This window comes from Bufo bufo, chromosome 4, assembly GCF_905171765.1.
Source record: "Bufo bufo chromosome 4, aBufBuf1.1, whole genome shotgun sequence".
Taxonomy (NCBI): Eukaryota; Metazoa; Chordata; class Amphibia; order Anura; family Bufonidae; genus Bufo; species Bufo bufo.
In genome coordinates this window covers 285,202,908-285,220,107 of record NC_053392.1, presented here as the reverse complement: position 1 = coordinate 285,220,107, position 17,200 = coordinate 285,202,908, and the positions used below count along the sequence as shown (strand labels likewise).

The window sequence follows — 17,200 nt, the reverse complement described above, 5'->3', positions numbered from 1 at the left end:
AACCCCTTTAATGTGTACTACTATGTTTTATAAAAGACAGCTTGACTAGTGTACAAAACAAGTAGGCTTACCTTTTTTGTCACCCGTATTTCCTACAGCCTACAATCTTCTGTGCACCAAATAAATCAGCAGCACAAATCTCTCTCCTGTACTGATAGTTTGCTACAATATATTAGTCTGGAGTTCAGGATAGTTAACTCTTAGAGACTAAATATAACTGTATCACCTGTCTAGCAGAACTAGGTTTGTACAAATGAAGAACTGGAACACAAAGTACTGTAAATTTGAAGATTACATACATTTTATTATACAGAGAGGTGGAAAACACCTTTATGGTACATTTACACAACAGATTTTGAAAATCCATGAATCTGGACTGTTTTTAAAAGCTGTTTTTTTAAGGAGCTTTTTTTCCGCATTTTAACACATTTTTTATTTTATTTTTTACACATTTTGGAGGTTGTATACTTCAACGCAAAAAACAGCGCAGTTTTTGCTGCTTCCCATTCATTTTAAAGGGAGACTCAGCATGGATTCTCCACCACGATACGACATGATGCTTCTTTTTTCCCCGAGTGGCATGAACTGCGCTAGAAAAACAAAAGCAAGTGCTGCTTCCAATTGAAATGAATGAGAGGCTGCTTTGAGTCCATTTTTGGCCCTGATTCTGACATGGAAAAACGTGCCAAAAAACTCACTGGGAACTGGCCCTTAGGGCACCACCTTACTGTGCTGCTGGTCATATGTGGTCAAGCCATGCCCACCTGTGCAGCCAATAGCCACATGATTTTACTGCAAAATTGTACAGCCATTGGCTGCCATGAATGCAATCAGTCGCACCATGGGGTTGTACCCTTATTATCTGGTAAAAAGTAACAATTTCACATCTATAATCACGCATAAACAATAGAATAGTTTATATACAGATAATGCACAATCACCTATAATGGATCATTCATTTTATTATTAATGGACCATTAATTATAATTCACTTTTTTATATTCACCACACACTGAAGGAATAAAACTTACTGGTGGGAGGACTAGTTTTCCAACAATTCCTATAAAAAAAAAAAATACACATATTACTTATGTGGAAAAGAACAGATTGATGATACAGCAGTACTGAATTTGTCATTTGTCACAATGTTAAGTCTCTAACCTCCTCAAACTTATATTTTCTTAAAAAAAAAAAAGTGATCTTGCTTTTAAATGGGGAAAATGACTTACTTAAAGGGAATCTGTCACGGTGACCTCCGTATCAAACTGTTCTATAGACACATAGCAGTGCTTCACCTGATTAAGGCTACTTTCACACCTGCGTTCGGGTGTCCGCTTTTGAGCTCCGTTTGAAGGGGCTCACAAGCGGCCCCGAACGCATCCGTCCTGCCCTAATGCATTCTGAGTGGACGCGGATCCGCTCAGAATGCATCAGTCTGGCAGCGTTAAGCCTCTGCTCCGCTCAGCAAGCGGACACCTGAACGCTGCTTGCAGCGTTCGGGTGTCCGCCTGGCCATGCGGAGGCAAGCGGATCCGTCCAGACTTACAATGTAAGTCAATGGGGACGGATCCGTTTGAAGATGACACAATATGGCTCAATCTTTAAACGGATCCGTCCCCCATTGACTTTCAATGTAAAGTCTGGACGGATCCGTTCAGGCTACTTTCACACTTAGAATTTTTTTCAAACTATAATGCAGACGGATCCGTTCTGAACGGATACAAACGTCTGCATTATAGGAGCGGATCCGTCTGAGCAGACATTAGACGGACCCGCTCTGAACGCTAGTGTGAAAGCAGCCTAAAACTCAGTTTTTCTTTTGTTGATCCGTTCCGGTTCCGTTCCAGTGTTATGATTACAGATGAGCGAATCGAATCCCACGAAGTGGAATTCGATCCGAATTTCAGGATAAATTTGATTCGCCTAGAAGCCAAATTTTTACGTGCTTCGTGTCAGCCTCGAATCGGCCTTTTTTTTGCAAATCTGACGTGTGTCACTTTATGTGGTGATAACTTTAAAACGCTTTTACTTATCCAAGCCATTCTGAGATTGTTTTCTCGTCACATATTGTACGGTACTTCATGACAGTGGTAAATTTAAGTCAAAATATTTCATTTTTTATTTAGAAAAAAATTCCAAATTTACCAAAAAAATGATTTTAAAACAGATAGTGATACCTCCTAAAATATTTATTACTTTACATTTTCCATATGTCAACTTCATGTTTGGATCATTTTGTAAATTACATTTTCTTTTTTTGGGATGTTAGAAGGCTTAGAAGTTTAGAAGCAAAATTTCCAAAACCCACTTTTTAACCCCTTAGGGACGCATGACGTACCGGTACGGCATGTTTCCCGAGTCCTTAAAGACCCATGACGTACCGGTACGTCATGTGTTGTTCCGATCACCACCGCCCAGCGGGCGGTGATCGGAACATGGTGCCTGCTCAAATCATTGAGCAGGCACCACGGCTAAATGCGCGGGGGGGTCCCGTGACCGCCCCGTGTCGGCGATCGCCACAAACCGCAGATCAATTCAGACCTGCGGTTTGCGGCTTTTTATTGTGCGCCAAAAATTAGACCCTACCTAAGATAATCGCCCAAAAACTGAAAAAACTATGGCTCTCAGAATATGGAGACACTAAAACATTATTTTTTTTTTGTTTCAAAAATGAAATTATTGTGTAAAACTTACATTAAAAAAAAGTATACATATTAGGTATCGTCGCTCTATAATAAAATCACATGACCTTACCCCTCAGATGAACACCGTAAAAAATTTAAAATAAAAACTGTGCTAAATAAACCATTTTTTGTCACCTTACATCACAAAAAGTGTAATAGCAAGCGATCAAAAAGTCATATGCACCCCAAAATAGTGCCAATCAAACCGTCATCTCATCCCGCAAAAATTGAGACCCTACCTAAGATAATCGCCCAAAAACTGAAAAAACTATGGCTCTCAGACTAGGGAAACACTAAAACATGATTTTTTTTGCTTCAAAAATGATATTATTGTGTAAAACTTACATAAATAAAAAAAAAGTATACATATTAGGTTTCGCCGCGTCCGTATCGACCGGCTCTATAAAAATATCACATGACCTAACCCCTCAGATGAACACCGTAAAAAATTAAAAATAAAAACTTTGCTAAATAAACCATTTTTTTTCACCTTACATCATAAAAAGTGTAATAGCAAGCGATCAAAAAGTCACACGCACCCCAAAAATAGTGCCAATTAAACCGTCATCTCATCCCGCAAAAATCATACCCTACCCAAGGTAATAGCCCAAAAACTGAAAAAAATATGGCTCTCAGACTATGGAAACATTAAAACATGATTTTTTTTGCTTCAAAAAAGAAATCATTGTGTAGAACTTACATAAATAAAAAAAAAGTATACATATTGGGTATCGCCGCATCCGTGACAACCTGGTCTATAAAAATATCACATGATCTAACCTGTCAGATGAATTTTGTAAATAACAAAAAATAAAAACGGTGCCAAAACAGCTATTTCTTGTTATCTTGCCTCACAAAAAGTGTAATGTAGAGCAACCAAAAATCATATGTACCGTAAACTAGTACCAACAATACTGCCACCATATCCCGTAGTTTCTAAAAAGGGGCCATTTTTGGGAGTTTCTACTCTAGGGGTGCATTAGGGGGGCTTCAAATGGGACATGGTGTCAAAAAAAACAGTCCAGCAAAATCTGCCTTCCAAAAACCGTATGGAATTCCTTTTCTTTTACGACCACATATGGGGTGTTTCTGTAAACTACAGAATCAGGGCCATAAATATTGAGTTTGGTTTGGCTGTTAACCCTTGCTTTGTAACTGGAAAAAAATTATTAAAATGGAAAATCTGCCAAAAAAGTGAAATTTTGAAATTGTAGCTCTATTTTCCATTAATTCTTGTGGAACACCTAAAGGGTTAACGACGTTTGTAAAATCAGTTTTGAATACCTTGAGGGGTGTAGTTTCTTAGATGGGGTCACTTTTATGGAGTTTCTACTCTAGGGGTGCATCAGGGGGGCTTCAAATGGGACATGGTGTAAAAAAAAACAGTCCAGCAAAATCTGCCTTCCAAAAACCGTATGGCATTCCTTTCCTTCTGCGCCCTGCTGTGTGCCCGTACAGTAGTTAACGACTACATATGGGGTGTTTCTGTAAACTACAGAATCAGGGCCATAAATATTGAGTTTGGTTTGGCTGTTAACCCTTGCTTTGTAGCTCAAAAAAAATTATTAAAATGGAAAATCTGCCAAAAAAGTGAAATTCTTAAATTGTATCTCTATTTTCCATTAATTCTTGTGGAACACCTAAAGGGTTAACGACGTTTGTAAAATCAGTTTTGAATACCTTGAGGGGTGTAATTTCTTAGATGGGGTCAGTTTTATGGAGTTTCTACTCTAGGGGTGCATCAGGGGGGCTTCAAATGGGACATGGTGTAAAAAAAAACAGTCCAGCAAAATCTGCCTTCCAAAAACCGTATGGCATTCCTTTCCTTCTGCGCCCTGCCGTGTGCCCGTACAGTAGTTTACGACCACATATGGGGTGTTTCTGTAAACTACAGAATCAGGGCCATAAATATTGAGTTTGGTTTGTAACCCTTGCTTTGTAACTGGAAAAAAAATTATTAAAATGGAAAATCTGCCAAAAAAGTGAAATTTTGAAATTGTATCTCTATTTTCCATTAATTCTTGTGGAACACCTAAAGGGTTAACAAAGTTTGTAAAATCAGTTTTGAATACCTTGAGGGGTGTACTTTATAGAATGGGGTCATTTTTGGGTGGTTTCTATTATGTAAGCCTCGCAAAGTGACTTCAGACCTGAACTGGTCCCTAAAAATTGGGTTTTTGAAAATTTCAGAAAAATGTCAAGATTTGCTTCTAAACTTCTAAGCCTTGTAACATCCCCAAAAAATAAAATATCATTCCCAAAATGATCCAAACATGAAGTAGACATATGGGGAATGTAAAGTAATAACTATTTTTGGAGGTATTACTATGTATTATAGAAGTAGAGAAATTAAAACTTGTGAATTTGCAAATTTTTCCAAATGTTTGGTAAATTTGGTATTTTTTTATACAAAAAAATTAACTTTTTTGACCCATTTTTAGCAGTGTCATGAAGTACAATATATGACGGAAAATAAAATCTCAGCAAAAGCGTTTTAAAGTTATCAGCACTTAAAGTGACACTGGTCAGATTTGCAAAAAATGGCCAAGTCCTTAAGGTGAAATAGAGCTGAGTCCTAAAGGGGTTAAGGACCAGTTCCGATCTGAAGTCACTTTGTGAGGCTTACATAATAGAAACCACCCATAAATAGCCCCATTTTAGAAACTACACCCCTCAAGGTATTCAAAACTGATTTTACAAACTTTGTTAACCCTTTAGGTGTTTCACAAAAATTAAAGTAAAATGTAGATGAAATTTCTGAATTTCACTTTTTTGGCAGATTTTCCATTTTAATCCATTTTTTTCTGCTAACAAAGCAAGGGTTAACAGCCAAACAAAACTCAATATTTATTGCCCTGATTTGGTAGTTTACAGAAACACCCAATATGTTGTAGTAAACTGCTGTACGGGCACACGGCAGGGCGCAAAAGGAAAGGAATGCCATATGGTTTTTGGAAGGAAGATTTCACTGGCATAATTTTAAGTTGCCATGTAGTGATGTCGCGAACATAAAATTTTCAGTTCGCGAACAGCGAACGAGAACTTCCGCAAATGTTCGCGAACTGGCGAACCGGGCGAACCGCCATAGACTTCAATAGACAGGCGAATTTTAAAACCCACAGGGACTCTTTCTGGCCACAATAGTGATGAGAAAGTTGTTTCAAGGGGTCTAACACCTGGACTGTGGCATGCCGGAGGGGGATCTATGGCAAAACTCCCATGGAAAATTACGTAGTGGACGCAGAGTCGGGTTTTAATCCATAAAGGGCATAAATCAACTAACATTCCTAAATTGTTTGGAATAACGTGCTTTAAAACATCCAGTGTGTGTATACGATCAGGTATGATGTTGTATCGATCAGGTAGTGTAAGGGTTACGCCCGCATCACAGACATTGACAGACCAAACTCCCCTTTTAATGCACCGCAAACAGTTCATTTGCACAACCGCAAACTCCCCATTTGCACAAGGTTGGATACCAAGCTAGCCACGTCCCGGTGATGTCATTGAAGGTTTCTTCCTCCACCCAGCCACGTACAACACCAAGGGTCCCCGAAAGGTCAATTGAATTGATTTTTCGAACGGGGAGATGGTTAAAAAAACGCTGGCTCCCTCCCCTTTGTTTTTATCCACGGTGACTGCGTCTGCGCCGTGCAATTTACTGTCACACCCGATATGAGTGGTATTTTCTGTAGTACTATTCTCATCAGTTTAATCCCTCTAACGTCCCCAATCTGGGTGCCATTTATTGAATAGATTTTTCGAACGGGGAGATGGTATCAGTGGTTGGCACTGGCAGTGGGCACACTACAGTCAGTAGAAGCGGGCCTGACACACACTGGCAGCAGGCAAGCAACTGAAATTACACTAAAGTGTAAAAATTAAATGCCTTATTTATCGGCAAGCTACTGTGCCACCCGGTATGAGTGGTTGGCACTGGCAGTGGGCACACTACAGTCAGTGGAAGAGGGCCTGACACACACTGGCAGCAGGCAAGCAACTGAATTTAGACTACTGTCTAAAAATTAAATGCCTTATTTATCGGCAAGCTACTGTGCCACCCGGTATCAGTGGTTGGCACTGGCAGTGGGCACACTACAGTCAGTGGAAGCGGGCCTGACACACACTGGCAGCAGGCAAGCAACTGAATTTAGACTACTGTCTAAAAATTAAATGCCTTATTTATCGGCAAGCTACTGTGCCACCCGGTATCAGTGGTTGGCACTGGCAGTGGGCACACTACAGTCAGTTGAAGTCGGCCTGACACACACTAGCAGCAGGCAAGCAGCTGAAATTACACTAAAGTGTAAAAATTAAATGCCTTTTTTATGCAAAGTCCTGTGCCAGCCGGTATGAGTGGTGGGCACTGGCAGTGGGCACACTACAGTCAGTGGAAGTCAGCCTGACACACACTGGCAGGCAACTAACCTTAGATTAAAGTGTAAAAATTAAGTGCCTATTTTTTAAGCAAAGTCCTGTGCCACTCGGTATGACAGGGGTGGGCACTGGCAGTGGGCACACTACAGTCAGTTGAAGTCGGCCTGACACACACTAGCAGCAGGCAAGCAGCTGAAATTACATTAAAGTGTAAAAATTAAATGCCTTTTTTAAGCAAAGTCCTGTGCCAGCCGGTATGAGTGGTGGGCACTGGCAGTGGGCACACTACAGTCAGTGGAAGTCAGCCTGACACACACTGGCAGGCAACTAACCTTAGATTAAAGTGTAAAAATTAAGTGCCTATTTTTTAAGCAAAGTCCTGTGCCACTCGGTATGACAGGGGTGGGCACTGGCAGTGGGCACACTACAGTCAGTGGAAGTCAGCCTGACACACACTGGCAGGCAACTAACCTTAGATTAAAGTGTAAAAATTAAGTGCCTATTTTTTAAGCAAAGTCCTGTGCCACTCGGTATGACAGGGGTGGGCACTGGCAGTGGGCACACTACAGTCAGTTGAAGTCGGCCTGACACACACTAGCAGCAGGCAAGCAGCTGAAATTACATTAAAGTGTAAAAATTAAATGCCTTTTTTAAGCAAAGTCCTGTGCCAGCCGGTATGAGTGGTGGGCACTGGCAGTGGGCACACTACAGTCAGTGGAAGTCAGCCTGACACACACTGGCAGGCAACTAACCTTAGATTAAAGTGTAAAAATTAAGTGCCTATTTTTTAAGCAAAGTCCTGTGCCACACGGGATGACAGGGGTGGGCACTGGCAGTGGGCACACTACAGTCAGTTGAAGTCGGCCTGACACACACTAGCAGCAGGCAAGCAGCTGAAATTACACTAAAGTGTAAAAATTAAATGCCTTTTTTATGCAAAGTCCTGTGCCAGCCGGTATGAGTGGTGGGCACTGGCAGTGGGCACACTACAGTCAGTGGAAGTCAGCCTGACACACACTGGCAGGCAACTAACCTTAGATTAAAGTGTAAAAATTAAGTGCCTATTTTTTAAGCAAAGTCCTGTGCCACTCGGGATGACAGGGGTGGGCACTGGCAGTGGGCACACTACAGTCAGTTGAAGTCGGCCTGACACACACTGGCAGGCAACTAACCTTAGATTAAAGTGTAAAAATGAAGTGCCTTTTTTTTAAGCAAAGTCCTGTGCCACACGGGATGACAGGGGTGGGCACTGGCAGTGGGCACACTACAGTCAGTTGAAGTCGGCCTGACACACACTAGCAGCAGGCAAGCAGCTGAAATTACACTAAAGTGTAAAAATTAAATGCCTTTTTTATGCAAAGTCCTGTGCCAGCCGGTATGAGTGGTGGGCACTGGCAGTGGGCACACTACAGTCAGTGGAAGTCAGCCTGACACACACTGGCAGGCAACTAACCTTAGATTAAAGTGTAAAAATTAAGTGCCTTTTTTTAAGCAAAGTCCTGTGCCACACGGAATGACAGGGGTGAGCACTGGCAGTGGGCACACTACAGTCTGTGGGCCTGCAGCTCCTCACACACAGGCAGGCCAGGCAACTGCAATATGTATATAAAGGAAAAAAAAAAAGCAGACTAATGTTGCAGCCCTAAAAAGGGTATTTTGGGGTGCTGTCAGGACGCTGTCCTTACAGCAGAGATCAGATGAGTCTTTCAGGACTGGAGTGGACACTGAATTCACTAGCCTAGCTATCGATTTCCCAATTAAATCAGCAGCAGTTACAGTCTCCCTCCTCTCACTAAGACTGCAGCTTCAGAATGAATCTAAAATGGATGCTGTGCAGGAGGTGGGAGGGTCTGGGAGGGAGGGTATGCTGCTGATTGGCTGGAATGTGTCTGCTGACTGTGAGGTACAGGGTCAAAGTTTGCTCAATGATGATGTATAGGGGGCGGACCGAACATCGCATGTGTTCGCCCGGCAGAGGCGAACGCGAACAAGCTATGTTCGCCGGGAACTGTTCGCCGTCGGATAGTTCGGGCCATCTCTATTGCCATGTCACATTTGAAGACCCCCTGATGAACCCCTAGAATAGAAACTCCAAACAATGACCCCATTTTGGAAATTACGGGATACGGTGTCAGTTTTGTTAGTACTAGTTTAGGGTACATATGATTTTTGGTTGCTCTATATTACACTTTTTGTGAGGCAAGGTAACAAGAAATAGCTGTTTTGGCACCGTTTGTATTTTTTGTTATTTACAATGTTCAAATGACAGGTTAGATCATGTGGTATTTTTATAGAGCAGGTTGTTACGAACACGACAGTACCAAATATGAATTTTTTTGGTTGTTTGTTTCAGTTTTACATAATAAAGCATTTTTGAAAAAAAATATTTTTTTTGTGTCTCCATATTCTGAAAGCCATAGTTTTTTTTATTTTTTTGGGCGACTGTCTTATGTAGGTTATCATTTTTTTCAGTATGAGATGCCAGTTTGATTTATACTATTTTAGGGTGCATATGACGTTTTGATTGCTTGGTATTACACTTTTTGTGATGTAAGTTGACAAAAAATTGCTTTTTTTAAACACTTTTTATTTTTGTTTTTTACGGTGTTCATCTAAGAGGTTAGGTCATGTGGTATTTTTATAGAGCCGGTCGATACGGATGCAGAGCTACCTAATATGTCTACTTTTCTTTTTTTACCTATATTTTTAAAAAAAATCCACTTTATTTTGGGAAAAGGACACTTTATTTATTTTTTTACTTCATGTTTTGTCCCACTCTGGGACTTAAACTTTTGGGGGTCTGATCCCCTTTACAATGCATTACAATACTTCTGTATTGTAATGCATTGGCTGTAAGTGTATAAGGCCTCTTTCACACGGGCGTTGCGGGAAAAGGTGCGGATGGTTATAAGGGAAAATAATAGCATTCTGAATACAGAATGCATAGTAAAATAGGGCTGGAGGGGTTAAAAAAAAATTAAAAAAAATTAAACTTACCTTAGTCCACTTGATCGCGCAGCCCGGCTTCTCTTCTGTCTCCTTCTTTGCTGATTGCAGGAAAAGGACCTGTGGTGACGTCACTCCGGTCATCACATGGTCCATCACATGATCCATCACCATGGTAAAAGATCATGTGATGGATCATGTGATGACCGGAGTGATGTCACCACAGGTCTTTTTCCTGCACTGAGCAAAGAAGACAGAAGAGATGCCGGCTGCGCTAGCAAGTGGATTACAGTGAGTTAATTTTTATTTATTTTTTTAACCCCTCCAGCGCTATTGTACTATGCAACCTGTATTCAGAATGCTATTATTTTCCCTTATAACCATGTTATAAGGGAAAATAATAATGATCGGGTCTCCAGTCCGATCGTCTCCTAGCAACCGTGCGTGAAAATCGCACCGCATCCGCACTTGCTTGCGGATGCTTGCGATTTTCACGCAACCCCATTCATTTCTATGGGGCCTGCGTTACGGGAAAAACGCACAAAGAGGAGCATGCTGCGATTTTCACGCAACGCACAAGTGATGCGTGAAAATCACTGCTCGTGTGCACAGCCCCATAGAAATGAATGGGTCATGATTCAGTGCGGGTGCAATGCGTTCACCTCACGCATCGCATCCGAGCAGAATAAACGCCCGTGTGAAAGGGGCCTAACACTTACAGTTTCCTGCCTTTTATTCACAGGTCACACAGCACTAGAAAAGTGGTATTGGTGTCTGAGGGGGACTAAGTGCAGCTGATGGGGTTAACTGTCTGCAGCTAAGGGGGAAGGGCAGGCACAGCTCACTGGTCACACAGCTCCCCAAACATCAGGGAGCTCTAAGGAAGGGCTGTGGGTGTGTGAGGGGGACTGAAGGGGTTAACTCTGCAGCTGAGGGGAAAGGGCAGGCTAATCCACAGCGCTGATCTCCTCAGCACTGGAGACGAAAATTACAAGCAGTTCCAATGTCCTCAGCGCTGCAAGGTTGGGGGGGTGAGGGGGGATATCAGGCTGCAGCTACGATCTCCTCGGCAATAAGGAGTGTACTGCTGAAGATATATAGCACACACTCTGAATCTCCTCAGCACTGAGGAGATTGGAGTGGAAACAGGCGCCTTTAGCTGTGATTGGTCAGTCTGGATTGACTGACCAATCACAGCAATCCTCAGACGGGGACAGTGTGACTGTCTCTGTCATAGGTGTTGGGACCAATCAGCTGTTGTCACTATCCTGACACTGTGTGTTTCCTCACAGTGACAGTTTAACTGCAGGACGAGAATGCTCGTCCTAGTGCCTGAAGTACCTGCAAGTAAGGACGAGCATTCTCGTCCGAGGTCCTGAAGGTGCTAACTACATGTGTGTTTACGTTGTCATAAAAGAGAATCCAGAAGATCCAGCATCTTAGGATTTTACCCCATTTGCATCCTTTAGTTATGACCTTTTCTTACCCCTTTGAAACAATCCTTGCTCTTGAAGCAATGTAATATTGTCCATTAGGATTTCAGCTTCAACCTTTACCACAGGTGGACTATCTGGTAGCAGGTCAATTCCTATAATAACATTTTTTCCTGGGCGAATTTCCAAAGGAGTGGTCAGCAGGAACATTGGCCTAATGAAATAACACAGATACAAAAAGAGAAAATGTCATTAGGCTGAATATTAAAGAAATAGTATACAGTTATCAATTAAAACAATATAAAAGAATGAACATTAGTGACCAAGACATTGTCATACAGAGATGTAACTTGACATCAGGCCCACACCTAACACATGCCATGTATTATTGTCTTCAAACAGTATCTGGCAAAGGAACCTTTGGGCCCTCTCCGGCATCACAACCCGGTGCAATGTCCTTTCCCCCTTCCCACTATAATTTACGTCCCAGTGTTAACGTAACATTTTCTTGAAATTTCAATAGGTACTGAGATATAGTGTATAATATTTTGGCGGACAGTATTATTTATATACTGCAAATGTATTGGAGCACTTACACATTACTCCTACAAGAGCTTTTATAACATCCCATTCTAAATCCATAAGCATTCATTTGGAGTTGGTCCCCCCTTTGCAGCTAAAAGCTTCCACTGTTCTGGGAAGGCTTTCTTTAAGATTTTGGAGTGTAGCTGTGGGAATTTTTACCCTTTCATCCAGAAAAGTATTTGTAAGGTCAGACATTGATGTAGGACGATCGAGCCTGGCTCACAATCTCCATTCTAGTTCATTCCAAATGTGTTTGATGGGGTTGAGGCCAGGGCTCTGTGTGGGCCTGGCACGTTTTTTTCACACCAAAGGCACCCAACCATGCTTCTATGGACTTTGCTTTGAACAGTCAGGCAGAGTTGTACTGGAACAGAAAGGCCTTCTCCTAATAGTTCCCACAAAATTGGAAGCAAGCAATTGTCCAAATTCTTTTGGCATGCTGAAGCATTAAGATTTCTTTTCAGTGGAACTAAGTATTTATCAAACTGCCAAAACACATTCCCAGTGCTCCAGAGTGCAGTGATGGCATGCTTTACACCACTCCATCCAACTCTTGACATTGTGCTTCGTGATGTAAGGCTGGCATGCTGCTGCTCAGTAGTAGAAACCCACTCCATAAAGCACACCGTTTTTATACTGATGTTAATGCCAGAGGAGGTTTGGAACTCTGCCATTATTGAGTCAGCAGAGCATTGGTGACTTCTATGCACAACATATCACAGTACTTAGTGACCCCACCCTGTAACTTTATTCTAGGCTGCCGCCTTTTTATGGTGGACTAGCCTAAATGCTGCATGGAAAACAGGAGCTTGGCTCTCTCATGGCGCAGATCCTAAAGTTAAATCTCTTAAATGCCCCAGTCAATAGCGACTGCAGCATTGAAGTGAGTTCAGAAGAAGGGTGCTCCCCATGTCAGGCATTGGCACTGCCACGAATGAGATCGCATCTCACTATTGCAGAGTCCTAATAAAGGCCCCCAGACCTGGCCTTGGGGTATGCTTATAAGGCCTCTTACACATGAACATTTTTTTATTCCGTTTTAGTTCCGTTTTTGCGGATTCCATCTGCGATCCCTATGTGGAACCATTCATTAAAAAAATGGAATGTACTCCATATGCATTCCGTTTCCGTATTTCTGTCCCGCTGAAAGATAGAACTTGTCCTATTATTGCCCGCAAATAAAGATCCGTGGCTCCATTTAAGTCAATGGTTTCGCAAAAAAAAAAGGAATGCATACGGAATACATCCATATGTCTTCCGTATCCGTTCCCTTTTTGCAGAACCATCTATTGAAAATTTTATGCCCAGACCAATTTTTTTATGTATTTACTGTTTAAACATTATTGTATGCTTCTGTTTCCGTTTGTGATCTGCAAAAAACGGATCACAAACAGAAACCAAACGGAAAAACGGAATAGCAAAACGGAACGGAAGCAGAACGAAAACACTACTGAAACAAAAGATTTCTGATCCGTTTAAAACGGACTGCAAAACCATACGGTCGTGTGCAAGAGACCTAAGGCTGTGCCAGAGGAGCAGCCTGATATAGTGCCTGTCAGTTTTTAATGACAAGATAATACACTGCACTACATAGAGTAGTACAATGTATTATAAAAGCGATCAAAGGATCACATGTCAAAGTCCCCTTGTGGGACTGATAAGTGGTAAAAATAAGAATGAAATATAGTTTTAGTAAAAATAAAACCTTTAAATCTCCCATTTAAAACAAAAAACAGAAAAAGTTTTTTTTTTCGTATTCCCCTTATAAAAAGGGGAATACCTTTGAAATTTTGAGGTTCGCTCACCTATTCATAACGCAAGTACATGCAAGTAGAGATTGATCTATTTAGAAGAAAACTTCTAAGTTGGCGCGCATGCGCCGAAGCTGAAAGTATAGGAGGGTTAGAAAAAATTTAAGTTGGTGCGCCTGCGCAGAAGCACAGCATATAGATAAGAATATTGTAAGATGGCGCGCATGCGCCGACCTAGGTGTGACATGGATGGAGGTACAATCGGAAGAAAGAACGTTTATAGGAAGCTGCGCATACGCGAGGGCACAAGAATTAGTAGAGTAACTTACAAGTTGGCGCGCATGCGCCGAGTCGGGAAATGAAGGTGCCGAGCATGCGCAGTTCATCTTAAATAGTGAAGAGATACGGAGGAGGAGAGTGGGAGGAGTGATGGCATGGGGCATGACTGGAGGGGTGGAGTCTGGAATGCGCTGGCCTGTTGGAGTGGAGGGGTGTCTGTTGGGTGGCAACATTTGGATACTTCAACATATCAGAGTCTAAGTTGTGAGAATGACAGTAGGATAGTCCATGAATGTACGATTATTGGATACACATAAGAAACCATGAGACACCGAGGCTTTAAATGATGGTTCCCGCCCCCAACACACATACCTGCATGATCCCGTGAAGACGCTGGTTTCCCAGCGAAACATGTCGGGAGGCAGGAGATCTATGTGTTTGTGTTTTTAGAACAGTGATCAGCAGAGAGGGAACTCCTTGAGAGGAGGAACTAATAGCTAGCACAGCGATATAGTGAATGCAGAAACACAGGCAATTGACCAATGTAGCAATAGACCCAAGCTGAAATGACTAGCTAGCATGCTGCTGTGAAAGACTAAATACAGCAGCATTCTTCCAAGTGAAGGAGGTGATCTGCAATCACTGGGAATTTTAACCCTTTCCAGTATTGTTGTTAAAGTATTTTAATAAAGAAATCCAAATAAAAGTGAAGTTTTAAATACTAGTAGCACATGAAAAAAGACGTTAATTGGTCCTAATGGACCACTATGTGTATACCATTAATGTAATCATCGGAGGTTCTATGATTCTACAACAGTATGGGTACTGTAGATGTCATTGTTATGGGGGATACTGTCGATCTCTTTTAACGACACACAAGAACATTAAATGAAATAGATGAAATATACCCATGCGAAGCCGGGTCCTTCTGCTAGTATATATATATATATATTAGCTAAAGGACCTGGCTTCGCTCGGGTATATTTAATCTATTTCATGTAATGTTTTTGTGTGTCGTTAAAAGATATCAACATTATCGACTATAATAGTGATATCTACAGCACCCCGCCCCCTTCAGACTCTCTTTCCTCCCTATGGCGCAGGGCCTGGACGGACACAAGGATGACCTTTTGAACAACTCACTCTAAGACAGCAGCACTCCCTTCCACCCCTGCAGCTGACAGAAGTTGGTTTTTACCTTTATTGTTTCATTCCCCGTCGGCTGAGGGGTGGGAGAGGCGTGGCCTAGCCGGATCAGGGGCGTGGCTTGGTGGAACTGGGGGCTGGGTTTTAAGTTCGTCTTTTGAGGGTGGACACATTGTGGCAGGGGGAGTGTCTGGGCTAAACAAAGTCACTGATTAATATTAATGAGAGGACTTGCAAGAAAGAACAACTATCACTGAAGGCAAGTATCCTAAAACATAACTTTTAATTATATATAAATAAAATAAAATAACGACACCCATGGATCCTATGGATCCTTTGACAAAAATGACGAGCTAACAACTACAAAAGGGCTGAGGAAAGTACAACTTTCTTTTTACCTTGTATTGGTGATATAGGATGTTTTGAGACCTGCACTATCATTGCTTGTGGCTTTCTCTATATACATACCCGGCATCATCTGATTCCGCTGCAATTGTTTCATACGGTGCATATTGTTGCACGTACACTACTACTGTTTATAGTATATTTGTCCCCTGAGGAACCCCCATAATTATCCTCCAATAATAAAAAAGGGGGGGGGATGCGTCGGGATACACCATAGCTAGCCTTTTCCCAGTTAGGTTAAGGACAGCTTAAGGACAGTATAGTCCTAGGTACGAGAACAGGGAACACCTACCATCAACGTGTGTCCCTGGGTTGAGAAGTGTAAGGGATCAGTTAAGGGATAGCTCTCATTCCCCGTATTTGACTGATCGTGCCTTGGCACCTCACTTCCTCAGCCCTTTTGTAGTTGTTAGCCCGTCATTTTTGTCAAAGGATCCATAGGATCCATGGGTGTCATTATTTTATTTATATATAATTAAAAGTTATGTTTTAGGATACTTGCCTTCAGTGGGAGTGTCTGAGCTCCTTCCTGCAAGAGTGACGCCCCTCTGGGCACCTTACTGGCCCATTTGCATACCAAATAAACTGGATTTTCAGAGGATAAAAACATCTATTACTGGAACAAAGGCACATCTTGAAATAAGGTACTAAGTGCTATTAGGCCATGGCTTTACTTCAATAGCGATTATCCTGGTGACAGATTTCCTTTAAAGCTCTCCTACAGCAGTGAAGAAAAATGACCTGGTTGTTATGGAAACCTGGAGTAAAACTGTGTATATGGAGGCTAACGGCCTGCGAGCTTCTATTTGCTGATAAGGGTCATGTGACCAAGCTTCTATTGGCTAATGCATTTTTTGGGAATATCTCAGGAATGGTACGTCCTAGAGAGCTGAGCTAGTCTAAAACCTTCCTGGACACCTGATGTACCTGTGTGCCAAATTTCGTGATTGTAAATGCGACACTGCGGATTCCTTTAGCGGACATACATACATATACACACACACACACACACACACACACATGCACTCAGTTTTATATATTAGAGATATATATATATATATATATATATATGTATTTGGCATAAATGTAATCGTACCGATCCAGAGAGTAAAGTTATCATGTTATTTATGCCGAAAAGTAAGTCGTAGAATTTATAATGTAAAAAAACATTAGCGGTATTGCTGTTTTTTTCCATTCCTCCCCAGCAAGGGCTAATAAAAGTTAATTAGTGATTATGTGTACCCCAAAATGGTACCATTTATTCTACTCACACAATCATCTACAACAGGGATGCCCAACCTGCATCCCTCCAGCTGTTGCAAAACTATAACTCCCAGCATGCATGGACATCCTACAGCTGTCAGCCTACAGCAGGGCATGATGGGAGTTTTACAACAGCTGGAGGGTCGCAGGTTGAGCATCCCTGATCTACAAGATTTCTCACATGCATCCCCCATACTCTGGAACTCGCTATCCCAGCACATCAGACTCTCCCCCAACATTCAAACCTTTAAAAGCAACCTGAAAGCCCTCCTCTTCAAGAAAGCCTACCACCTGCAATGAGCATACTACCACCACACAACCAGATGAGCAG

General features: G+C 41.8%; 1 protein-coding gene across 1 annotated transcript in view; it reads right to left on the bottom strand.

Annotated features, from left to right (window-relative positions):
* Window positions 1-17,200, bottom strand: part of CD109 (CD109 molecule) — a 284,990-nt gene that overhangs the window by 228,182 nt on the left and 39,608 nt on the right. Inside the window, exons 3-4 of the mRNA XM_040430041.1 lie at window positions 11,494-11,654; window positions 1,032-1,060 (exon numbers count right to left, since the gene is read on the bottom strand). Of these exons, the coding sequence (XP_040285975.1) occupies window positions 1,032-1,060; window positions 11,494-11,654 (190 nt within the window). The remainder of the gene's footprint in view (window positions 1-1,031; window positions 1,061-11,493; window positions 11,655-17,200) is intronic.